This window comes from Netta rufina (assembly GCF_964035555.1).
Source record: "Netta rufina genome assembly, chromosome: 6".
Taxonomy (NCBI): domain Eukaryota; kingdom Metazoa; phylum Chordata; class Aves; order Anseriformes; family Anatidae; genus Netta; species Netta rufina.
In genome coordinates this window covers 26,155,687-26,181,232 of record NC_140129.1, presented here as the reverse complement: position 1 = coordinate 26,181,232, position 25,546 = coordinate 26,155,687, and the positions used below count along the sequence as shown (strand labels likewise).

At 45.1% G+C, this 25,546-nt stretch overlaps 1 protein-coding gene across 2 annotated transcripts; it reads right to left on the bottom strand.

Moving 5' to 3' along the window:
• Positions 1-7,437: 7,437 nt before the first annotated feature.
• On the bottom strand, positions 7,438-25,297 carry IQCB1 (IQ motif containing B1). 2 transcript variants are annotated; one of them, XR_014618585.1, is made up of 14 exons: positions 25,130-25,297; positions 24,457-24,619; positions 22,703-22,832; positions 20,576-20,669; positions 19,402-19,501; positions 18,749-18,921; positions 15,939-16,051; positions 14,702-14,811; positions 10,690-10,832; positions 10,122-10,270; positions 9,537-9,665; positions 9,004-9,160; positions 8,127-8,238; positions 7,784-7,911 (listed from the first exon to the last, which is right to left on the bottom strand). XR_014618585.1 is itself a non-coding variant. In XM_084289505.1 (13 exons), exons 1-13 carry the CDS (start codon positions 25,221-25,223, stop codon positions 7,682-7,684), a joined length of 1,785 nt encoding a protein of 594 aa, XP_084145631.1. In that variant the 5' UTR covers positions 25,224-25,297; the 3' UTR covers positions 7,438-7,681. The 2 variants fall into 2 exon arrangements, 1 of the variants encoding a protein (XP_084145631.1); XM_084289505.1 differs by lacking the exon at positions 8,127-8,238 and having other exon boundaries at positions 7,438-7,911.
• Positions 25,298-25,546: the final 249 nt, after the last annotated feature.

Here is a 25,546-nt window from a genome sequence, read left to right as displayed (position 1 = left end):
GTCAAAGCCACTGCCACCTTTCAGTCAGCGGGTGCCTTCAGGCAGAGGGGGGCTGCCCCGTCACAAACAAATGCCAGGGAAGCCCAGGAGGGGCCGTGCGGTGTCTGACTGGAGCAGCTCTAGCCCCGTACCTACAGTGCAGTGTCTGGCTGCTTGTGTGAGCACTGACAGAGAAGCAAGAGTGTAAACTCCCACTAGCATCTGCTGAAGCTTCATCTCCCCAAGGAAAAATATTTTTTTTCTTACACGTATCTTGAAGCATCTCAGCAGCAGGGGAGGCAAGGGCGTAGACGCTCTCACTAGCTAAAAACACTTGCAAAACACAAATCCGTGACCAATTCATAAGAAAATGCTGCTGCACTTTGACTTCCTGCCTAGGACGGGAGATGGAGAAGGATTTCAGAAGCATTTTTAGTTCACTCCTGGCAAGGAGCCTTTAGGACAGGTGCTGTTTAATTCCCCACCAGCTTATTTCTAGGAGATGAGGGGACTGTCTCAAACCCAGCTTGTAAAAGGTCTACAGAGGACCCTGAATTATTCCAGGCCCCAAGCTGTTCCACAGCTAAACAAATAACAAAAGATGGTGGATCTTTTTTCCTTTCTCCCCTTGTGCTTCACCTTGAAGCAGCTGTTAGCAAAGCCAGAGAACTCCTCTGCCCCTCAGTGTATTTCATGCAGCCTTGGCAAAGGAACCGCAGCCTGTCATCTCATGAATATGGGAATTGCCTAATTCTCCAGCTATTCTCATTACCTCAGCCGGAGGGTCCCAGCTTTCCATAACTAATTCCTGAAACCACAGAGTTCCCACTGTCCTTGCTGTCCTTGAGCAGCAAACGGCAGCTCCTCGCACAGCGATGCTGGTGCCTGCTGTGGTAGCAGCGAGCGGGGAGGGCTCTGAGGACAAGGAGCCCGCTCCCAGCTCTCCTTGCAGTTCCCCGAGCTGCTCATCCTTTGTCCACGTAACTCACAGCAGGGGGTTTTGAAACCAAGCAGTGCTGCAGGGCACACTGCAGTGGCTCAGGACTGGCCTAGCAGCCCTGAAGGCTGGGAAGCAGGCTGGCAGCAGGAAAACACAATCCTGTGGCAGCAGAGAACCCCTTGCTCTGCTCCCAAAAAGCCTCTGAGCTCCCTGCAGCCCCCATTCGGCACCCCCACGAAGCAGGGGCTGGCAGCACTTCCCACCTGTCGCTTCATTCCTCCCCATCACGTATGTTCTCAGTCCACCTTCCTTCCACACGTCTGTCTTCTCCTCCCTCGCCATTTCTCCCAAGCTCGCTGGTGCTGCCAGCCCTGTCCATCTTCCCAGGACTCAAAGCTGAAGCTGCTCCTCTGCTGCAAGGTGCTAATGGCTGCCAGCAACCAGCTGCGAGGGCTGCTGCGAGCTGCAAAGCAGATGGAAGCCGAGGCTGAGCTAATTACGAAGCAGGGACTGCGAAACTTGTGCAGACTCTGGCCAGAGGAGCCTCGCTTGTTCCCAGGGACAAGCGGGCGCATCCTCGGCTCGTCAGCAGGTGACGGCTGAGATGGACAGGCACCAAGCTGCTCCTTTTGTGACAGGATTTTTTTCCCTGGAGTTTGCCAGAAGAGTATCTGCACTGATGCTAAATAAAAAGTGGATTACGTCTTCTAGAGGCTCGATCATCGTGCTCCACAATTGGCTACATGAAAGCAGCAGCAGGAATCACCTTGGACGTCCATGGTTTTGTAACCAGGACCTCCCTTCCAATTAGTCATATTACAGGGCTGTAAATACGATAGTTCCATCAATAGTACGGAGCAGTCATGCTGCATTTGTATTAACATAAATGAGTGCTAATGTGCCACAGAGCTAATCTGATATGACAGGAATTGGCTGGTGCCCAGCAGTGGAGGCCCCGGAGCTATGCTTGCTCCCTCTTCTCTACGGGAATTGTCCCCTCCGAAATGCTGGAAAGGAACCAAACTGCGAAACCGCAGCTCGCCCGCCAGCAGCAAGTGATGCCTCTTGCAACTGCACTGCCCTGAGGTGCCCGGCCTCTTGGTTCTTGGGGCGTGTTTGTCAGAGAGGAACTTTAACACCTACCAAGTCACAGAGTAAGAAATACGGGTTGCCAGCATACCTCATAAGGCTGGATCAGCCTGCCCAGAAATCTGCAATCACCAGCTGGGTGTTAAAACCCAGACAAGGCATAAGAGCACTCAGCCTGCTCCTTTCCCTCTCCCCTGTGGCTACTGGGAGCTATCCAATGTCACCCAGTTAGCAGCGGGCTTTTCTTACAGCGGTGCAGCTTTAGGCTTTGTGAATGCTTTGGGGCAATCCTTGTCCTGCGCTGTGCCCTACGGACAGGGCAGCGAGACTTAAACCTGAGACTGCAGCTGGAGCTCTTTGGTTAAAAACCTTAAATGGGATGGACAGAGGCACCGGATGGGAACCAGACCTCGCACACGGCCCACCTCCCGTCCAGGCTTCCCCTTCGTGTGCCAGGCTGTCACACAAGTCACAGCAGGTGTCCAGGCTTTCTGCATTTACCTCGTCAGCCCCATGCATGCCTTGCTGTCTGGCTGCCCACTGCCTTGCCTAAAGCAGCCTCACCCATCACAGAGCTCCTGGGTTCTGCCCCAGCACAAACCAAGCAGCCCCCACGGACCTGTTTTAAGCAGGCAGCACCCTTCTCACGCTTACAGACACCAACATTTCGGCATACGCAACAGCGATATCTCAAAGCCTCAGAGCACACGTGGCCTGCAGCGCCCAGAACAGCTCGTGGAGCAGCTGATAAAAATGAGGGACGATTTCATTAGAGGACATGTGGATGAATACCTCCACCAGAAGCCTTAGGATGTGCAACACCCGGTTCATGTTGTGGCCGTGACTCCAATCTCTCCGCTCCCCGCTCCCCCACCTGCACAAGGGCTCGGTAAGGCGTCCCCAGCTTGCAGCAGGGGGGCTCCGAGCCTCAACTGAGGGCTGCGAAGCATTTCACGAAGAAGCCCTCACCTCCCCCAGGCCTCCCCTTCCCTTCCCCTACCACCAGCAGACCCGTGCCCACACTCACTCCCCGCCTCCCAGCCACAAAGGCGAGGGCTGGGGGCAGGCAGGGCACGGAGCCCCCCGAGCCCCCCGCTACGGAGCTGCTGCCCCGGTACAAAGGCTGTTTGCCATCTCCAACCCCATCCCAATCCCCATCCCCATCCCCATCCCCATCCCCATCCCCGTACCCACCTGCGGCTCCCGGCCCCGCTGCTCCTCCCGTGCCCGCCCGGCAGCGCCGAGCCCCGCAGCCGCCGCCCGCCCCCCGTGCGCCCGCGGGGCCGGGCCCGGCTCTGCCGCCGCCATGGCAACGGCGGGAGGGGCGGGGCCGCCGACAGAAGGGGGAATTTGGGGAGAAAAGCCCCTTTTTGGGGTCCCCTCCCGAGCCTAGGCACGGCTGCGAGGTGCTGGGTGTGACCGAGCGCCGGCCTTTTGTCTGCGAGGCAGCTCGGGGGGGTCCCGGCCCCGTCCCTCGTCCTGCGGCGGGGGCTGGGGTTGGGGACTGAGCCACCCCAAAAACGCCGTCCCCATTTCCCACGTCGGCTCCCCCCGGCCCCCTGACTCACCGGCACTTTCAGGGGTGCCACTCGAGCCCCCCGCAGCCCTCAGGGACGTGGCGAGCTTCGTGGTGTCCTCAGCTGCTGCCAGGACCTGGTGCTGCAGCGCTGCCCGCTCGGAGCCGGCCGTGTTCAGCTCGTGGAGCTGCTCTGGCTGTGTCCATCCCATTTACAAGGTTTTTTTTTTTTCCCTTCTGAAGCCTGCCAGACTCTCATGTCACCTTCACGGAGGGGGCTTTCAGGAGCATCACGCTTGCAGAGCGTCCTCCACCGAGGGCTCTTAAATCACAGCCACACAAAGCCTGCAGCGAGCCACATCTCCCAGAGGAAGAGACTGAGGCAGAGCCAGAGGTCGCTCAGGGTCCCAGAGGTGCTCCCCGGCACCTCTTCAGTAAATAGTTTTTTCCTGTGCACAAGGACACCTGGAGGATGTCTCAGCGTCGCTGTGCTAGAAGGAAGGATGGTGAGGAGAAGTTGGAGACCTATTGCCATCGATGACCTTTCCAGCTCCTGCTGCTACGGGCTGCCTCCTGCTTTGTGCGTGCTCATTTGTGGATAGCCCTCACCCTGCTGCTTGGAGAGCGCGTCCGTTCCTCCTCGCGCCTGATGTTCGTGATGTTCTGCAGTGCAGAGCAGGTCTCTGTGCCAGGCTCAGCTCCTGTGGAAATGGGCAGTGAAGACTGAGAGGCGAGAGGTGGAATAGCAGCGGGGTGATCGATCGCCCGTCCCCAGCTCCCTGCTCCAGTTACAGCCGCTCTGCGAGGCCAGGAGATGCCCCTGGACTTCGCAGCGTAACGCTGGAGCTCGTGCCCGGGTCTCTGCTGGAGATGAGCATCCTGTTGTTTGCGAGTCCAATTACAGCTAAAGCTGGGGAAAAAAAAACACAACAGAACTAACTGACTAGGTAAATAGGAATTTTCCTCAGCTGCAGGAGCCAGCAGAGGACACTGCTTTGCCTCCTGTTCCTTTCAGAGGCCGTGTGGTTTCTGTTCCTTTTGCTGCCATCTTGCTGCCCCATGACCTTCTGGTGGCACCTTTGGCAGGAGAACAGCTGCTGCCCCTTCAATTTTATCCATATCCATCAGAGAAATTTGGTCTGCAGATCGCTTGTTGCTGCTGTAAAAATACTGCTCCTGTACAGCTTTACTTAGGAGAGGGAAGAAACAAAACCACATGACAAACGGGTCCGATTTATCCCAGCAACAGAAACCTGCAATTCAGCTCAATCGCCCCCACAGGCCAGCTTAGACTGCATCAATATTTAATGCCCTGAGTGCCGCTGCTTTCGCAGCTCCAGCTTCCCCTCTGCCCCTGCGCTCCTCACCACGTCTGTCACCCCAGCAGCCGGGCAGGGCACCCCTGGGCTCTGTCTCCAGGCTGCCTGGGCAAGGTGCTTTGTACCCAAAGGGACACAGCCCCAGCTGGCAGCACACAGCCAAATTCAGCCCCGTTCCCCGCTTGGCTGGACCACCTGTGCTGCAGATGTATGCCTGAGCAACTTCAGCTCCGCTTTCTGGGCACGCCTGTGGGCTGTGGTGAGGCAAGTGGCAGCAGGGCTGGTCTCAGCTTGGGCTGGTTTGGGGTGACCGTGTTAAACCAGAGAGGTGATTGTGTAAGCCAGAGTTCACCTGGCAGCAGGCTGGAGGTGAGTTCTGTTCACTTGTGTCTGTTCTTGTTACTCAGGCAGGAGTATTTTATCCCAGAGGGAACCACAGTGAAATAAAGCACCAGCAGGACCGGGAAAGAGGATTACGCGAGCCCAGTCACATCCCTCCAGCCCGTCAGCAAACCAGGGGAACTGGATGGTCTCTGACTAGGTGGTGGCAGGCCAAAGGAGATCCATCTGCCCCCTCTGCATGGCTCAGAGCCACATCAGGCAGGAAGGGGAGAGGAGCTGCACCCCAGCACACAGCAGCAGCTTGCTTCTGGCTCGCTCTGCCTGCAACAGCAGCGGGAGCACAGGCAGGCAGTGCTGGGGCATAGGGCAAGGAAGGCAAAGGCTCAGCAGCAGTGGGAGGCAGCACCCGGGCAGAAAGAGCGCTGCGGAGGGGGCTGTGGGCTGTACGTGGCCACAGGCACGTTCCCTCAGTGCCCTGCTGCCTTGGTTCCCCAGCTCTGTAAAATGGAGATAATTGAGATCTCCTGGTGATAAGCACAAAGTAAGGAGAGGCAGTTTTATTTATCGGGGCAGGGATGGGGCGGAGGAATTTGCACTGCTGGGCTGGTAATAAATGACCCCACAACTTGAATTCCTCCAGCAAGGCTGCACCTTCCACCAAGCTCTCTGTTCACTTTAAAAAAGCCATTATCCAGCAAATTGCATATTGCAAAGGGGAGTTCATTATCCACTCCAATGGCAGTGAGTGGCAGAGGCCATTAACATTACAATAAGTGGCTTTTTGGTGAGGTGCTCTATAATTCACTCGGTATTTAACACTGGCCGGGGGGCCTCATCCCTTTACATAAAATACATTAAGCAAAGCACCTTTGTGAACGTCACCCCGTGCTGAAGAGCTGTTCTAATGAGGGTGAGTAGGAATAAACATAACAGCAGACGCTGCTGTCCCAAAATAGCTTGGGTCAGTGGCTGCACAGCAGAGGGGACAATGACAGCACAGAGGCCTGGTGGACTTGCAGGGAACAGCTGGCCTGCTGCAGCTCGCCCCGAGGAGCTGGGCGTTTTCCAGCACTAGAGCTTGGCAGCTGCTGGGGGAAGCCTTTATCCCCTGGTACTCCCCCAGCCCCTCCACCCGGGTACTCGTAGGGCAGCTGGTTTATGATAGGCATGGTCTGAGACTAACAGCAGGGCTGTGCAGAACACGTAATTCAACAGCCACATGCAAGTGCGCTGGTAAATAATGGATTTTTCCACCAGTTAACTCTCCAAGAAAGGAGCTCAGAGCCAAGTCAGTGCCTTCCAACTCGCAGCCTGTTAGAAAATTTAACCCAGAGCACAGCTCTCCCTCTTGGCAGCTGCCCAGTAATTAATTCTAATGTATCGGCTGCATCTGAATGGCCTTGGGCTTCTGCCCAATATTTCTATTTATTTGTTTTCCATTCATCACTAAAATTAAAACTCAAAATCTTCTAGAGAAGATGGAAATCAAACATGCTGAAGCAGTACTGCTGCCCACACAGAACCGGCAGACATCACTGTGCTTTTCTTCCTCTGCAGTTTGGTACATCTAACTCTTTAGACTCCCTGCATCTCTCACCTAATAAATACCTCTATTAATAGCGCAGGCAGCACCGCAGCCTCGTGTTCTCCTTCCTTTCTACGCAGATCGATAAGCAGCAGCCTCTGGCTGAAGGTTTTTTACCGTGGACCAGGTCACAGTGACTGTGCTGGAGACCCTTCTGCATTTAACACTGTCTTCGTGGTTTGCGATGAAGCTGATGGTGCCAATGGCCGTGCTGAGGCTAGGAGCCTGTGCAACTGTCTGGGCTGCAGCCACGTTACAAGGCAGCATACTGGCTGTGGAAGTTATACGCATTTTCCTTAAAAAACATGCAGTTATCTAAGAAAAGCTGTTTTTTTTTTTTTTTTTTTTTCATCCCCCTGCTTTTTCACTTGTTCCCAAGCAAGAGGTGGAGGTTTCTCAGACAAAGCTTTGCTTGTGCTGACTGGAGTTAGCTGTTCCACCCTGCCGGAAGCACCCAGCCTGCCTAAGTGCTTGCTTGGCTTCTTACTGACGTCTTGGTTTGTTCCAAACCCATCTTTATCTTGAAGCACATCACCTGATAAAATGTTTTGCTATAAAAGCCCAGGCTTTCACAATGGACTGATTCAAATAATAAGTGGAAAGTCAAGAGTTATACATGTACTTTCAAAGCAATGTAAGTTATAAAATATCCTCATTTACAACTACAGTATTTAAATCCTCTTTGTAACAGCACAATCAATAGGATTTTATTGCAAATTCACTGGAAAAGATTCTCAGTAACGTTAGAAAAATGCACTAAAATATGGCGTTGGTCTCTTTCAGTGCTACGTCTTCGAATGCAAGTATTTTCCTTCCTTAAAAACACATGCAATTGAATTCACAGTGCAAGGTACACGTCTGGATGAGTAACAGATACTTCTGCCTGTAAATGGATTAGCTCCCACCAATAGCTAATAGGATTTCCTTCCACCAATAAACAGACTTCCAAGTTCTGCATTCAGGGCATCATCAGGAATGACATCATCCTCCACAAACTCATCTCCGAGCTTCTTCCACCACGGCCAGCGAGCATACTTCAGCATAGCGTTGTGGGACTGTTTGGCCTTGGTAGCTACAGGGACTGACCGACTCATAAAGACAGCAAGATCTTTTTCTGTGGTCTCTGCTAACCGTGGAGCATCTGTAGGAACAAGGAGAAAAATTTTCTGTTTTGTTTCTTATGCTGCAGATTTACAAGTATTTTAAACAAAAAAGGATTGCTACTCTCCCACTAGGCACTCTCCTTAGGCACTCTTAGGTTACTCTCCTAAGGCACTCCTTTCCCCTTGCTGGGGCTACAATTTTATGGCTCTGTGATAAACCAAGATTGGAGAAGCAATCCAAACTAAGACTAACCTTAAGAAAATAAATGCAGAACAAGGAGAGGGAAAGTATGGGTGGCAAGCAGGACTGCTTCATCCAGGGCAGTAGTGCTGTGCATGAAATCGACTTCTTCTGAAACTGTGACCTAGGAGAAAGAGGAGCTCCTGGCTGCTACTGCTGGATCAGCGCTCCTGGTGCAGGGTGACATCAGTGTAGCGTTTCCACAGCTCTGGCGCAGCAGCAGCACTGCGTATTCCCTGCCTGGGGGCCCCGGCAAAATGTGGGAGTGTGCTGCTGATTTGCCCATTCAGGGAGCAATGAGCTGCAGTGACACACCATGTGACAGGCTAAGTCATGGAATTCAGTAACTTGCTGAATTTTGTCCTGCTTGGGTGCTCTCTGGTGGCTGCAGTTTGCTATTCTCCCTCTTTCACTCCAAACTATTTGTCTGGAATTTAGCTAGTACCACACTGAATTCTATTTCAAATAAAGCCAAGCGAGTCAAAATGAAAACCTGACTCAAAATTCATAGCTCAAAGATTTCCCTCTTCATCTGGGGAAAACAAGTAAACAGAATAAAACAAAAATGTAGAGGAAGAGGTTGTGTAAGATCCCTTTAGAAACTGTAATGCCTTTTACAAGGCCATTGCTTTTCTTGTGAACATATCAGAAACAAAACATCTGCAATAAAATGAGATGCTCCCTGCAAAGCAGGTATATAATACTTAACCTACAGCAATACCTGTATGATTTCTAGCAAAGCCTGAAAAATCTCAAGATAAATCATATGGCAAAGGAAAAAAGATATTTCAGTTTTGAAATAAGACTCTACTGCTGTTCCCTTTAGTTTTCTCTTTAAATTAGCTTAATCCAAATGGTAATTACAGCTATGACCAGAGCAGTCACGTACTCATTAGCAGCTCCACATCAGTGTTGACCTGAGCCAGTAACGTCTCTCTCCGCTGCGCTGCTCTCTGATCCAATTTGCTCCTCAACATGAACTGTGCCAGCTTTTCCTGGGCCTGCATATGTAATTCTTTACTCATTTCTTCTGACATTTGGGAAGCCTGGAGGAAAATAACAGTTTGTTACCATTAAGAGCTGGTTATTTTAAATCTTTTGGGGAGAGATTAGTGTCCAAAGGAACGCAAATGCTGTTAATTGTTAACTTAATCATTTTGCTTCCTCTGAAGTTCTCTCCAAAGCTATCCATCATCACAAATACGTGACTTTCCAGTTACAGTTTTGCTGTGACCCTTTTTATTCAATTAGCAGTTCAAGTCCCCAATATCCTAGTACCTTGCTCTCAAACAAGCAGGGTTAATATATGCACGCCTCACAAGGATTATCTTGATCAGAATTTATGAAGTTGAATATACCTCATCCCAACAGTATTTTACATTGCATCATTAATGGAAATTATGAAATGACTAAGAAACAGACCGGATGCAATTTGATGTAGTCATCCACCTTCTGCTGTAAAGCCAGTCTCTGCTCATCAGTCAATCCTTTGGGATCTTTCCAAGGAGACAGAGGTCTTTTACTTCTTTGTTTTTCTAAGAATTTGCAAGCCTTTGTAAAGAACACATAAAAATACAGGAATCACAGACAAGAAGTTTGTCTCATTTTATAATCAATCAGTGGAAAAAAATGTCTTAACACTGTACCTGTTAAAGCGTAACCTTAGCTACGATACTGAGAAGGCAACATACAACGGTCAGCACGGATACTAAATAATGTTAAAATGCTCATAATAAATTACTGACTTACCTGTGGTGTGCTGAAATCCCAACCTTTGGTTTCAAAGTGGCAGCTCTTGTATTTTAGTTAGAAGGTTGTAGCATACTTTTTATTTTAGGCAGGATTCAACCCTACTAAGTGATTTGTGGCTATAGAATATCCCTCTGACTAATATTTGAATAAATTACTGCTAAATCAACATTAAGAAAAGTAAATAAATGGATCTTTCTGAGGCATCACTATAAGGTGCTATCCTATCTAACGTTAGAACCAAGTTTATATACTTACTGCTCTCTGAATGATGACAGCTGCTTTATACTCCTTAAGAAATTGTCTCTGCTGGTGAAAACTTCTTCTTGCTCTATACCCTCTCCAGAATCTCTGGATAGTTAATGCTGATTTTACCTCCGTTTCCTGCAGGTGCTTATTTACCTGACCTACAAATGTGAGAAAGACCCCATTATAAGTTCATAGGTTGTGACCTCTCAGTAATTTACATTTTTAATCCTTAAACTTGATAATATTAAAACACCAGATTTTTATCAGTTAAAAATCCCTCCTCGTCAAAGGCCCAGTAGCTGTAGACTACTCAGAGATGACTTGTAGCTGCAATGGAGCTTTTTATATATACGGTCTCCTTTTCTCCTGTATCATTTTGAAGGCAGCAGATGTCAATCAGTAGTTACTGAGCCCTTGAGGAATTAACACCTTCTCTGTCAGATAATCAGGTCAAGCAAAGATACGGTAAACCCACAGTGCAAACAGACATGCAAGATTAGGAAATACATTTGGGGAAAATGTTCTTAATGAGACCCAGACAGTTTAATCTTTTGATATACTTTAATAGAAATCATACTCGCATGGATTATTTCCAGTAAGGCCAGCTGTCTTTCATGGAAGAGTCTCATGGCCCTCTGTCTCTGTAGTTGCATTTGCAGCTTTAGGGCCTCATCTTCCTTCTGTTTCTCTAAATGCTGCCGCTCCTGTTCTCGTTTAGCTCTGCAATACACAAAAACATTAATGATTACCTTAAGTTGTACATTTCTTAAAAATCCCTCTTTCTCTTTATGTTGAATGGTCTTGCAGCTGCCACGCCAGCTGCTGGTTGCAGGATCAACCCAAGCAATGAGATGTTACCTTACCCGCAAGCTAAAAAATTATCCCACTACCCATAAGCAGGAAAATTCTGAGCCAGACACCCAATTTGTTGTCAAATCAAAAGATGTATTTTTACTTAGGATACAGCTCTAAGGACGCTGAAAGAGCAATGCTTCAGGTGGGACATCCACAGCTAACATGAACTAGAAAACAACTGCTTTGTTTCCATCATCTGGGGAAGAAGTAAAGCAACATTAAGCATCTGCTCCAGCATGCATCTTTTCCAGTGCACCCATCAGCATGCATGGCACCTGCTTTCCATAATACTTATTTTTCCACAAACTATAGTTTCTCCTTAGACTCTGTAACTGGGTGGTGGAAAACAGGATGGAAGCGGTTTTGTAAAAGAAATGCTCTGGATCTAAAGATCTGGCCCAAACTGATAAACAGCCTCCACCATGATCTAAAGAGACCATAATCCTTTTATGACTGTAATGCAGACTTGAAGCGTGCCCACACATCGACCTACAGAGACAGATCACGATACACGTGACTGCAACAGAATGGTCTCAAGGTCTTCAGCCCACATATTTCTGTAAACTACAATTGTAAACCTCTGCATTTTTAATCCTAGAAGGCAATACTATGCTTCTAAGCTGAACAATGCCACAGGATCAAACAGGCCTTTTGATGCCATTTTCTTGATAAAACTGTTAATACTTTTCCTTAGAAAATTCTCAGCTCCACTAGGCAGGAATCAACAAGCATGTTTTCTGAACTTAGCTGTGCACCTGTGAAGCTACCAACAATGTTTGTCAGGTAAATTTTTATTTCCCATGTAGTCTGTAAAGTACACATTCTTCTTCATTCCCTGCGTCTCCCAATAATAAATAAATAAATAATGTTTCCACAAGACCACATTGACAGAGAAATGCCTCTGAACAGAAGTAAAACACACAGAGACTAAGACCCAAGCTTCCTTCTGCAGTTCACAGCACAGATTAACCTCCCTCTGATCATCTACGTGTATAAATGCATATATACATAAATATATATATACACATACATGCAATGGTTTGATTTATGAGGCATGATTAATACCAATTATTGCCATTTTAACAGCTCTACAATTAGTTACATAAAAGCGAACTAACTTCAAGGAGAGACTGCAAGCTTTAATATTCACTGAGGAGACATTTCTGAAACCACAGCATTTCAGAGGTATCTAACTTGTAGAGTTTAAAATATTCTACTGCAGCTGCAGGTGAACCAAGTTTGGAGCATCAGCCTCAGCAGTATTTAAACGTACTTATCCTAAAACAAATCCATGTATATAACCAAACACTGACTGTTAAAAATTCCAAAGGCCTCTTGGAAGGTTTTCTAAAGTCATGCTCACAGGACTCCAAACACCATTTTTATTTTTCATCTTAATGCTACCTGCAGCTTTGACCTAGAAAGAAAAAAAAAAAACAACACTGGAGCTGTACAGTTACTATATAGTACTCAGTACAATGGGACTGACTAGGCCAGAAACACATGACTGTAAAAATATTAATACATTTCCATTCTTCTCAATCTTAAACACATTTGAGAGCCCATTTAAATGATTCAAGAACTACTTATTTAAGAGGCATGCACTAATGCTTGCCATAGTGAGAACATGACACAAGAATGTTAAGCAGCTGGCTGACTGCTGGTAGCCTCGCCACCCTCTCCCTTCTGCGTTAGCATGTCACGCCTTATCCCGTCACGCAATTTTTCTGGGCTGTGATTTTGGCTTGCAGGCTTGCAAGGTGCCTGATGGGGGCAGAAATATTGGTTCAAAGTGTATGTATGGTGCAGCAGAAAGCAGTCACAAGGATGGCATTCTTAGCATACAGCACAGAAGCTGAAGTGGCTAGTGGTCCTTGGTGGATACACTGCATCCCCTGCAAATCCTCCTGAACTTAAAGATTACACCCCAGAGAGTCCAGTACCTTCTTAATGCCAGTCTAGACAAACCACAACTGTCTGCTTTCTAACACCTTGGTGATAACACAGTGATTTCACTACCTGATTTATAAGATCTAGTCTTGACAAGGTAGTGCTTATCATGTACAATAAAAAAGATTGAATTAAACCTGCTGTGGGGTCTGTCTTGATTTAGGTCCCTTACTCTATGTTAAAATTCACACTAGACTTCCGAAAAGAGTTCACCTAATCATGCTGAAATCATACTTCAAGTAACGTGCATTTTTTACGTAGCTTCATTCTTCTGTGCTACTCCAAGGTCAGAAGATACTATTTCTAGGTCACTGAATTGACCCCACTTCTGAGAGTCAAAGATCTCAAATATTAATTGAGAACAAGGCCCTACAAGTGGCATACTGAGCAAGCACTTTACTCCATGGTTTCTCCAGCACTCTGGCATGACATGAAACTCCAGGACAGTGCCACATTTAATTTATGATGGAATTTTGTAAGTTAACCATGACCAGTTAACTGTTCTGCCACCAGTGCATCATCTTCTAGGGCTATTTACTGCAACGAAGTGCTGCACTGTCCCACACGCCATAATTTTTTACAAAGAAAACACACAAAAACATCACAGAAGTATGAGGTTTTCTCATGGAGAAAATGTTTGGCAGCTGGGAAAGGGACAGTTGGAGCTTTTGGCACCAGAAGTGGCAGCTTGGTACTGCTGGAAAAGCACATTGTTTGGATGTTTTTGCTAAATAATCTGCAGTGAAATAGCTCATATTGACATTACATTGCTTTCATGTTTCAGAAAATACAGCTGACTGGCAAAAGGCATCTTCAAGATGGAGGACGTCTTGGCCAACCCAAACATTCTCTGGGATACAGGAACAGATCTGCAGGGAAGCTCTCCCCAGGAACAAGAAGGACAGGAAGGAAACAGGAACAGCCAGCACAGATTTATCACAGGCAAATCATGTTTGACCAACCCGATGGCCTCCTGTGATGAGCTGAGTGGCTCTGTGGACGAGGGGAGAGCACTGGGTGTCATTTACCTTGACTTTAGCAAGGCTGTCATCAGTCCTCCACACACTGCAGGCCAGGGCTGACGCTCAAAGGAAACACCACGGACATAGAAAATGGGTCAACAGAAGCCACATGAAGCTCATGTGGAAAGTCCTACGCTTGGGACATAATAGCCTCATGAATCACACAGGTTGGGCACTGACTACCTGGACAGCAGCTCCCATGAAAAGAACCTGGGGTCCTGGTAGATGGCAAGTTGAAGACGAGGCAGTAGTGTGCCCTTGCAGTAAGAAAAACTAGCTGCTTTGTGGGCTGCACTAGCAAAAAGAGGCAGCAAGTCAAAGGAAATTATTTCACTTTACTCAACACTCTGGAGGGCACACCTGGAATACTGCCCATACTTCACTGGGCCACCCAGTAGAAGACAGATATTGACAAACTGGAGGGACAGGGACTGTCCAGATGGAGACAGTTTGGGGTACATAGCATTTGGTATACAAGGACAGGTGGAGATGCTTCCCCCTCCCCCCCCCCCCCCTTTTTTTTTTAAGCACAAAGAAAGGGAAATCTATTTTTTTGTCTTTCACTAACTACAGGAAGGGTTACAAAGAACATAAAGCCAGATTCTTAGAGGCAAGCATAAGAAGGACAAGAGGCAGTGGTCAAGGGCTGTAACAAAGAATATTCCCACCAGCTCTAATAAAAGAATTCTGACTTGAGAAAAACCAAACCGAACCTTATTAATCTATTCTCTTGAGTGCTTTTTACAAAGCAATGCTGTTTACCTGAAGCTCCTCTGTAAAATGGTCACTGCTTGGGGTAGTTTCTTCAGCCTTTTTCTTGTCTGAAATCCTCTCCACGCAGCCTGGATTATACAAGCTGCTTGATGCAGTCTCTGAAATTTATAAAAATAGTTAATACAATATTTCCTTTGCATATAAAACCACACTGCTACGGCTTGCCTATTTGGATCAACCTCAATGTTTGGCCAAAAAACAGTTTTCCAATGCACTGAAACGCACAATATTTGTAATGGCGCAGGGCAGTTAAGGTCCTAAAGACAATTATCATCACAAATCTTGTATGAGCCCCAAAGAGAGCTAATCTGACCATCTGGATCAATGCTCTCTTTGATAAACAAATACATTCACGGGACAAATATAAAACATTTGTTAATGTTAATTTGTTAAAATTTAATAGTTAGCGTTAGAAATTTGAACTTAAAGTGTCTGAAGCACTTCATATTTCAAGTGCTGATTCAGTCAAAATACCTACAACAGACAGGATAGAAAGAGAAATCTGGAGAACTAATAGCAGGAAAATTTTTACATTTGCACTATGATCATCAGCCACAACAAACATGAAAAGAAATTATATTCTTAAATGTTATTTTTTCAGGGGAAAACAAAGCAACACACAAAGCAATCACCCTGCTGTGTTTAAGGTGAAAGCAGGTCTCTACAAACATAACTGATTTCCTTTGAAGTACTGTCTCTGAAAAACCTGCATGTAAGATTTTGGTAAGTTCCTAAAACATGCATCCACTCCTTTATTGGGAACACAGCACAGAAGGCGTTCTTACTGAACGTTTCCACTACATGACTTTTAATTCTATCTGAATGTTCCCAAGACTTCAGAAACCTGAATTTGTACTACTGATGTGAGATGAGCAGATACAATTGGTTTTGGTTTATTGTTATTATAACTAAATCACCTTTCCCCCTATGTTTCTGTAAGAATTCATACTACTTTGTGAATCTGGAAAAAAAAAAAGTCAAACTCTCAAGTCACAGTCCCGACAATCCCTTACCTTAATAACTGGACAATTTCTTGAGGTCTTAAAAAATGAAAGACACAAATGAAAGAATATATAGGAAATTTTAAAAATCCATTGATACCATGAAAAAAATAGCATATGCTTTGTAAAGCTTAGACAAAGCAATATAGTAAATGCTTTCTAGTCATATATAAATTACACATAACTAGGATTTCACATAGGAAAGTCTCATTAAAATTCAGCACCTGCATTTCCTTTTTTCCACTGGATTGTTCCAAGTATAGCAAGTCCAAAAGTTGACTGAGATCCCTGTCAAATCCTTTGCCAGTCCACTGTTTACTTAAAAGCACTTTCAATCCTAAGAGAGAAGAAGCATGCAATACAGCTAAGGCAAATTTTTCTTTTGAGGATTTCAAACTAACAATTTTCAAATTAAAAAAAATAAATCTGATTCTTTGTGTAAAGGAAGACTAGATTGAAGATGAACACAATCTCTCATTTTTGGGTTTACATGTTATCAATTAAAAATTGGCGTTCCAATCATCACAGCAAAGTATTCTACAGTGACTGTCGTTTTTTATCTCCGAGTCACTACCTACTGTGTCTACATAACTGGCAGTTAAATTATCCATGTACCTTCAATGTCTTAGCCGTAAGTCACTGTGAAGTCCTAAAAGGATAGCAAGCATTACACAAGTGCCAGGTTTTACGAGCACTGCTTTCATATTTTTATAATAAAATCTGTTTACTTATGACTGGAATTCTTTGATGTCTTATTTGTACAGCATAATCGCACTGCGGGTATACGAGTTTCCAATCCCTGGCACAATAGGGCTTTTTCAGCGCACAGTAGTTACAAAGCACACGTGTGCTCTCCTCACAACACACACACTCCCTGTGCTGTGCACAGGACAGTAACAAGTGGTTTTTTAGATCTCTATCAGACAAATCCCAGAGCTTGAGAGTTCTGCAGAGAGTCAGAGGGGAAAGGAAGGAAGACGGGAAGTAGACATGTATTTGGAAAGGCTCCTGAAGAACTTCAGATTCAAACAAGTTCTATCTTCAAATCACTGTCTATAAGCATATTCACATACTGGGCAACTCCAAGAAATAATACATCGTGTGCATTTATAGGATCACATATGGACCACAAAGTCCTTCATAGCCACAGAAGTGGCACCTCTGTTCTAGCAGGCATGCACCATTTTGGAACAACGATGATGGTTAAACATGTGAGGAGAGACATGGCTGAGACTACAAACGGAGTCAGTCACTGCCTTAAACCTGCCCGAACCCTGAAAAATCACATAACTACACAAAGCAGTTCCCTCACAGAGGTCCTGTAGGTCTGACACGACCCATTTGCCTGTTTCTGCACAGGCTACATAGCCATGTGCCCCTTCCCTTTCCAGCCACTGACAAGCATGCCTCCAAGATCCATGCAGATAAAAAGACCAGGCTCTCCTGCAATCCTGATGTAAAGACCGTGCTGGGCCTGGAGTTGGGAGATTTAGGGTATTTTCTCATTCTAGCACTTCGACATTACTGACAGAAAGCTTACGCTGAAGCACCTCATACCAGCAACAGCTCTGAAACACTGTGAAGCCAAGTTACTTCAACGAGATGGCCAGCTGGTGGAAATGCTGGAATGCTTTATTTGTAGCTGCTGTTCTTCAAACCATCCACAAGATTTCAAAGCCTCAGAGAAAGCTAACATAAGGAATCTAATAAAAAAGAAAAGAAAAAAGAGAGCTTTTTTTTTCCTTAGCGGAAACAGGAAATATATACAGAAGATCAAGAGCCTTTAAATGAATGGGGCACTTTGTCAATTCCAAGCAAAATAAAGTAGCATGACCCCTAAAGCATAGTTATTTGACTGAGACCTGCACCTCTTTAGACAAGCCAGTATTCTACAACTGGGATGGTCAGATCATCACAGCAGCTTCACAAGAATCCACAACACACTGCCAGCCTTAGGCATGTCATACGTCGTTTCACACTGCAAGGAAGCCCTCCCTCTCTCAATTCTGTAGGTAAAAAAGTGCCAAAGCTACTCATCTGATCCAGGAATCTATCCAGCTGGTTCTGCCTAACAAGTAGTTAGCACAACTGTAAAAAGGAGAATTGCGCCTTTTTGTCTGGCAAACCCACTTCTTATTACCCTTTTCTCAAAAGAACAGAGGCTGCACAGAAGTAGTTTTGACCATCAGTAATAACCAGGATATAAAAGACTCGGCAAACATCAAATCCTTTTCCCTAGTCTCCATGGACACAACAGAAGATAAAGGTGTTTCCTGGAGCTCTCTGCTAGGCTAGAGACAGAAACATTGAATGGGATACTAGATTACATAATGAAGAACATAGAGTAAGTTAAATTACATGCACGCTCACTCTCCTCATCTAAAAGCAGCAATACAAAACAATAAACTCATTTCATGAATTCTTGGAAAAAGTTCATTCCAATCACTTGGACGTTCATTCCAGAAGTTCATTCCAATCACTTGTGTGTCACTTGGACGTCAAAAGACAGCCAGCTCCTTGGTGACAGAACCACAGCTATCAGATAAGCAGACCCGTAACAGCCAGGGTCAGAAGTCGGCACAAGTAAAACTTCCATACTACTGGACTAGTGAGGCTTAGCACACAGGCAGATGTCTGACAAACGGCTCTTACCTGGGCAGTACAGACACCCTGCTAGGAGGGTCTCTTGTCATCCAGCATTCACAGAAAAAAAAAAAAAAAAAAAAAAAAGATACAGAACATCGTGTAGAAGGTAGTGAAGCCCATCAGACTGAAGGTGCCAAACTACAGCTAGAAGAGACAAGTTTCCACACGCACAGTCCTCAATACATAGAAGAAAATAAATCTAGGAAACAGAAAGAGGAGCAGCACCTTAAATTACAACAAAAACAAACAGAGAAGGAAAATAAAAGAGCACTGCGGTTTCCCTAGTATCAGATGGCTAATGAACAAGGAGAGCACTGGGTAATCTCCACCTTTGTATTTTTAAGGTGAATGCAAGGCCGAGTGGTTGGTTCCATGCACATTTACAAACCTTTATAGCGAGTTGTGAGTAAATTCAGGAGCTGCATGCAAAATTTCGCTATCAACAACAGCAGTTTTGTAGCAGCATTTCCTATGACAGGATTGGTGGTAGATGAAAGCTTATAAACGAGCTCATCCAAAACAGAGTGAAGAGTCTCTTCCTCAACCTGAAGCAAGACAGAACTGGAGGGAAAGAGGAGGATAGAATTGAAATATTAGTTATAAACTGAGCTTTTTAACAGTGACTTCCTATTATAGATGTCAGGTCAAGATTCAGCAAGTCAACACGGCCAGCTAGCTGGACCAGCAATCTGAGCCACAGTGGAAGGAAAAGGAATTGAATAGTTATGTTTGTTCTATGCTGCTTTTTTTTTTTTCCTGCAATGAATTGGTATTTCCACATTTATTCCAGTTAAAATGAAAAAACAAGTATTACTGACTCAGTGGCAGAAGCATTCCTACTGTTTCAACTGATTCCCATTCCCTCAGCTTAACAACAGGATAAAGAAAATAGCCCTATTTTTCCATTTCTACAGCAAAGACTAGAAAAAAAAAACAAACGCCATACTCCTTGTACATGAAATGTTCTATTTTACAAAGCAGTAATGAATTGAGTTTTATATTTAAACTTCAGAAAAATCAGTGATAATAAAAACAACTAACCTATTGACCCCCAAAATACTGTGTAAAACAGACATCATTATAACTGCTGTTTCAACATCGTCTGTTACTAGCAGCTGCAGGAAGTGATCATTTTGCAGCACTGCAAAAAAACAAAAACAAACAAGAAGTCACGCAATCAGAACCGCAGACTTAAAAATACCATTAAACAAATAAACTTTATTATGAAACGTAAGCCGTAGCAAGTAAAACCAAATACTGTTTCTGTAACAAACGCCATCTTTTATAATTTTTACACGGAAGCTTACTGGAACAAGTAAACTGCTTCAATATCCAAAAAACACGTTGAGTCCTGTTTTTCTGCCTTTGGATATCCCTTAGGCACTGGCACTGCCATGTAATAAAAACTTTAAAAGCTTCTCTGTTACACCAGCACCAGTTTCTTATTACAGCAGCGGAACTATCACTGGGGCAACAATACCCAGAAAAGATAAGCACTTCAACCTTGACAATTGGTTAAACCAGTTTCATTTAACGCAAGTCCACTTGAAGCACCATTTTTTTTATTCCAGAATACCAGTGACTACATACTCAGTGACTACCTACTCAGTAATTTTTCTAGCCATTTGTGTTTTTAGCTACGTATCTTACGATCCTTAAGTTACTATTCTCTGTTAAAAACAAATTCTGTCTTTTATTATTAACTAAAAATCAATGTGCCAATATTAAGTTGGTTTAACTGAAAGCTTATTTTGGTCAAAACTGCCAGAGAAATTTGTTAGATACTTGTAGAAATTTCTGGCATGACAACAAATCGAGAAATCCACTTTTTTCAGTTCTACCCATTAGGGCTTGCAATGTACATTGATCAAATTTCTGCATATATTAACCACTGACAGGTAAGAAGAGCAACAGTATTTTATCAGAAACAAACAAACTTTTTTTTAAAGGTACATAATTACAAATGGAAATTGCAGAAGACTTTTAATGTTTGTCTCCAAAAGACTCGAAAAGGAACTCTTTAATATTTCCCTTTACTGGATCTTTTCCAATTTAAATATTGCTGTTTCTGCTGAACGGAATATTTTAAGAGATTGCTTTAACACCTACTCCGAATTGGAAAACTAGATGCAGGTTGACTTGTGACTGATTCTTGATACCTGTAGTTGGTCTAGACAAATACTCAGGTGTTTTATGAGTTTACTTTTCCCCTTACCATGCTTTGTCAGTTGAATATGCCCACCAAACAGCCAGCAGATGGCATCGGTTACTGTTCGGAAACAGCGTAAAAAATCTTGTTTTTCTTCATCCTAAACAAAACAAGAGAAGTAGGTAAAAGCACACGTATGCATCCTCACTGAGGACTCCAGCTTGATGCAGTGGGAGGTTTGTATACTTCAGCTATTTGGAGGCCAACCCCATCAACTTCCCAAATGAGGTTGGTCAAACCATAGGAACCAGTCAAAAAAAACCAACTTGCATGCAAATCACAAAATGGGAAATACGTTATTTAAGATTAAAACACAGAAACCACAGGTACGAAGTGGACAAGAATATTGTTAAAATGGAAATGGTTCCTATGAACCGCCATGGTGAGGTTTCAGAAGCACCTCCTAGTTGGAGAAACAGCAGCAAACACCAAACCGAATGTATTCGTGCTTGCTGTGCTAACACTGGACCGGACACAATGACCAGGAAGAATCCAGGTTTTGATATGTGAATACACACACACACACACACAGTCTGGAGACTGTATTCCAGGTAAGATCCACAGCCCACTGGAAATCTAAAATCTCGCTGTGTGGACAGCAAAGTGTCTTTTGACAGTACTACACTGCTGATAAACATTATTATAAGGCACTTGGGTGTGATAACTGCCATGTTGTTGAGCCTCCACCAGCGAAACTCTGGGAAGTCTATTCCTAGATCTGTGCTGGAAGTCCCAGCCATCAGTCATGGTTTAACTCTGTGTTTGGTACTTACTGACAATGAGAGATATGAAATAACAGTAATAAGTTAAGGCACAATATTATCTGTTGTGTGTTTTGGCAGAGCACCAGTTTCTAAAAGCTATTTAAGTACTTCCCTTGACTTCAAAAGCTTGTACAGAAAGCAAGTGAGGGCAGAATAAACTGCAAATCTCCACTGGCAGAGTGGGGTTTCCCAAGTTCTAGTGAGCAAGCATCAAGTCTGGCTGCCCAGTCACCTTTGAGACCACAAGTTTTAAAAGCCAAAATACTAGCTATATAATATGGACTGCATTTGCATTCAAAAGTAATCTTTGCCCACAAGCATGACTCAAGTAGCATGTAGGCTGAGACATAATAAGAAAGTGTGGGGGAAATTACATATTGCAGATAAGACTCGAGTCTCCTGGGATGTCATTCAGGAAGCTTGCTTCTTAAGCACTAAATGCACTTACAAAGTATTGAACAAACAGAAAATACGTCACTCTGCTGATACTTTCTGAGAAGTGATTGTGTATGTGGTGTCCTGAACAAGACTCTGTAGGAAAACTATGAGCAAGTGCAAGAAGTCAGTGAGACAGGAAATGAGATACGAAAGGAAACAGGCATAATAAGAGAAACTATCAGAATCCACGAAATTGGGTATTTATTTTTTCATTTTGGGGGGTTTGTTCTGGAACTCGGAACGTCTCAAAAGCATGCGGGAAAATAGCAAGGCAAAATCCTTCTTTGCAAAGATAGAGAGTAATGTGATAAAAGCGTTCACATCCACTAAATCACAAAGCCTGCCTTTAGGGATCCTGACATGCTGGTTCAGAAGCAGTAGGCATTTTTGGAATTTTTTGCCAATTCCACTGAAGAAGTTCTGTTGCAAAACAAACTTCAACATATCCGACTTAAAGTCTTAAGCCTTCCTAAACCATACTTTCTTTTTCCGTAAAGCTGCGTAAAGCAGTGAGAACAAAGCGGTTACAAAGACTAAACTAATTATATGCAAAGTTAAGACACTACCGTGACTGGGATGCTGCCTTTTGTAAGAAAAAACATCTGGGATCGTATTCTCTACCTTGCTGTTCTATTTCTTCTGTCCTACGCATAATTGCAATCTCCCAACCCCTTTTAAAAAACTCTTACAAGTAGTAACAAACTCTCTAAAAAAACTTATGGTAACAAACTACTTTTGGCACATGTAATGGACTGAATGCTCCACAATGACAAATTTCAGTTTCAAAGCTCCAAGGCATAAAGAAAAAGTAATTTCTGCAAAATACATGTTCATAATACAGCATCCCTAGAATAATATCCTGCTTATACAGCACATGAGCTTGGAAAGCTTACAGAGATTCTTTGCTCTTTTAACTATGAAATGTAAATACCTTGACTGCTCGGATAAATCGTGCTTGCAGGCGTCTTCCCAAAAGCAGCAGGTTGTCTATGGCTGAAGGAAGAAATTTTGTGTAAAATTCCTCGGGATCTTCTTTCACCTCTAGTCCTACACAACAATGACTGAAATGAAAAACAAAAACAAAACAAAACTGAATACTCAAGGGCCTGTTTGAACAGTTTTGAATGAACGTCATGTCATCAGAGAAGGAATGCTTCACTGCAATGGGACAATTCAGCACTGAACAACAGTTAACTGCTGTGACTAGCTCCGAGGTAGAAGGAAGAGTTATCACTGGCAGGCTGGAGACAGCAAGTGTAATACCGCTTATTAGAGCACGTCTCAGTTTAAAACATATCCAAGGCACTTTCGCCTTTAGCTTCATAGGATCTGTTCAGGCCTGTTCCACATGTTAGGGAAGGACTCCGATGGTCATAAGGTAAAAAAGCAAAGGCAAACAGAAACATGATAAGGGAAAACTGATGAAGGCAGTCCAGATCAGGCAACAAAAATACGTATAAAAATATTACTCACTACAAAAAACTGAGTGAGTCTGTCCACAACTTCCCCCTAACTGAGGAATACATGTGGGCTAGAAATCAGTTTTTCAGATCTCAGTTTTCTTGTTTTACTCACCACAGACACATTGGTCATTTCTGGAAGGCTGTTTACAAGAAACTGCAAGTTTTACAACTGGAAAGATTTTCAGTTCTGTGCTCCACTCTGATACAAGTGCAACAAAAGTATTTTCCTAGCTTCTTATGAATTTTGCTTTCTGACATCTTATCTAATCTTTGTTAGCTTTTTGTGAATGCGTACACGTAAAGCTCTACTTACCTAAGCCCTGCGACAGCACAATCTAAGCACAAAGCTGAGATTGAACAAGTTGCAAAAGGACATTTTTACAGCTAAATAAATTTCATTTTTTTTTCTGCAAACTGAAGTAGCTAATAAAAGATTATTTAAGTCTCATGCAACTCTGGTGATAAATCTTGCATCTCTTGGTGAAATTCCTCACTTTAAAAATTCACATTGCAGATATGGCATAAATAAAAGATGGTTGCCTAATTGCTTCATGCCTTAGAATTTTGCTTCCTAGTTAAGCCAAAATCAAGTACAATGTGGGGAAATTTTAAAACGTATTATTTTTCCTGACATTAAAAATTGAGTTTGGGTCATTGGGGATGGGGGTTTACAGTTGTCTTACTCACTAGCTATGAATTAAACTTCATCGTGCCATTCTCACGATATCACTACATCAAGCTCTCTAGTCTGTATGAATTGTGCCCTCTCTTATGTTGAAAATGTAAACAGATACTTAAAAATAGATATTTAAATGGAGCCAAGCCAAGCTGTGAGTCAATCAGATTTTTGCAGGATGAAATAAAACTAAACAGATTTTCTTTTAAAGTAACTGCAATTCAAAATCAGCAATTTCTTGGCAAAAACTGAGACCTGTGTGAGTACTGACCACAGAAAAGGTAAACCCAACACAAAAACCGTTCCCACCAAACAGTTTACCCAGCTCAACGAAACACAATGAGAATGAATTAAACAGGGCCAATTAGGCTATGCCTGACCCCTCTGCTCTTGACTGCTCCCTGCACTTTAACCCTGGCCTTTCCTGAACAACAAGCCTTGTTCTGGATGGAAGCCAACGCGTTACAGCTTCAAAAGAAAAAGAGCAAGATGAAAGGCCTGCAAGAAAACAAGAAGAAAACTTCTTGGCGATTTTTTTTTTTTTACCTCAGTATCTCTGCTAGCTGGGCAGCAGTAGCCCAGCCTCCACGCACTCGAGAAAAGTCTTGTCTGAGGACCAGCACGCAGTACTGAGCCAGATCATAATAGTATATGTCCTGCTTAACTTTTTCAGATTCCTTACGTCCCAAAGAAGGATTATTTAAAATTTCTGTGGGAAGAAAGCACGAGAGTGGCGAAGGGAAGCATTAGATTCTGAGGTGCAATTTGGGTACTTTTTCTTTTTCAAAATATAAATTTTGAAAGTGCCAACAACATAAAGTATCCCACCGGTGATTTTCTATCCTACAGGTACAACCTGTTCGCTAGACCCCGTGACAATCGGGAAGGGTGGCTGCATTGGGCTTTCCACTGCCTCGTTACACGCTGGGCAGTAAGACAGGCGTTATCTGGGACACAGCCCATCTGTACGAACTTCCTAGGCTGGAGAAAACCACAACCGCCGCGGCACGGACGGCTCCCTTATAATTACATCCCGATTTAGCACAGGCCCTGGCTTGTCCCGGCCACTTCCACGAGCAGCGGCTGCGTGGCGAGGGGCAGGGCGGGCGGGGGGAGCTGCGCCCGAGCTCCCGGCCCCTCCAGCACGGGCCTCGCGAGCCCGCTGAGGCGGCGAGAGGCCTGCCCCGCTGCCACCCCTCAGCGGCGGCCGCGCCGTTACCCTTCAAGGCCAGCAGCAGCGCCGGGACGTCCCGCTCCCTGCTCTCAGCGACCCGGGCGGCTACGGCCAGCACCCGGGGATCCGCCACGGCCATGGGCAGCGGGTGCCGGCCCGCGGCGCGGAGCCCGGGGGCCGCCGAGCGGAGCCGCGGGGTCCCCGTGGGGAGCCGCCAACATGGCGGCGGCGCTCTGAGGGGAGCCGCGTTCCCGCCCAACGCGCCGCGCGGGGTCGCCCCACCTGCGGCAGGGGGGGAGGGGAGGGGGTGAAGGGGGCGTGAGCGCGGCCCCGCCCGCTGTGACCCCGCGGCACCCCCCTCCGCCTCCCCGCCGCGTGGTCGCGGCCGCCCCGCGCCAATCAGAGAGAAGGAGGAGGGGTCTCATTTGCATATCCCCTTGCCGGCTGGCGGGGGATAGGCCG

Bases quoted from the DNA above. Each gene is read 5' to 3' on its own strand.
- IQCB1 (XM_084289505.1), bottom strand. From the start codon at position 25,223: ATGGCCGTGGCGGATCCCCGGGTGCTGGCCGTAGCCGCCCGGGTCGCT. The intron at 24,620-25,129 runs GTAACGGCGCGG...TTCTTCCCACAG, and splicing joins GCTGCTGCTGGCCTTGAAGG to AAATTTTAAATAATCCTTCT. The intron at 16,052-18,748 runs GTTTGTAAATGT...CTTCTCTCTTAG, and splicing joins ACTCACAACTCGCTATAAAG to GATTGAAAGTGCTTTTAAGT.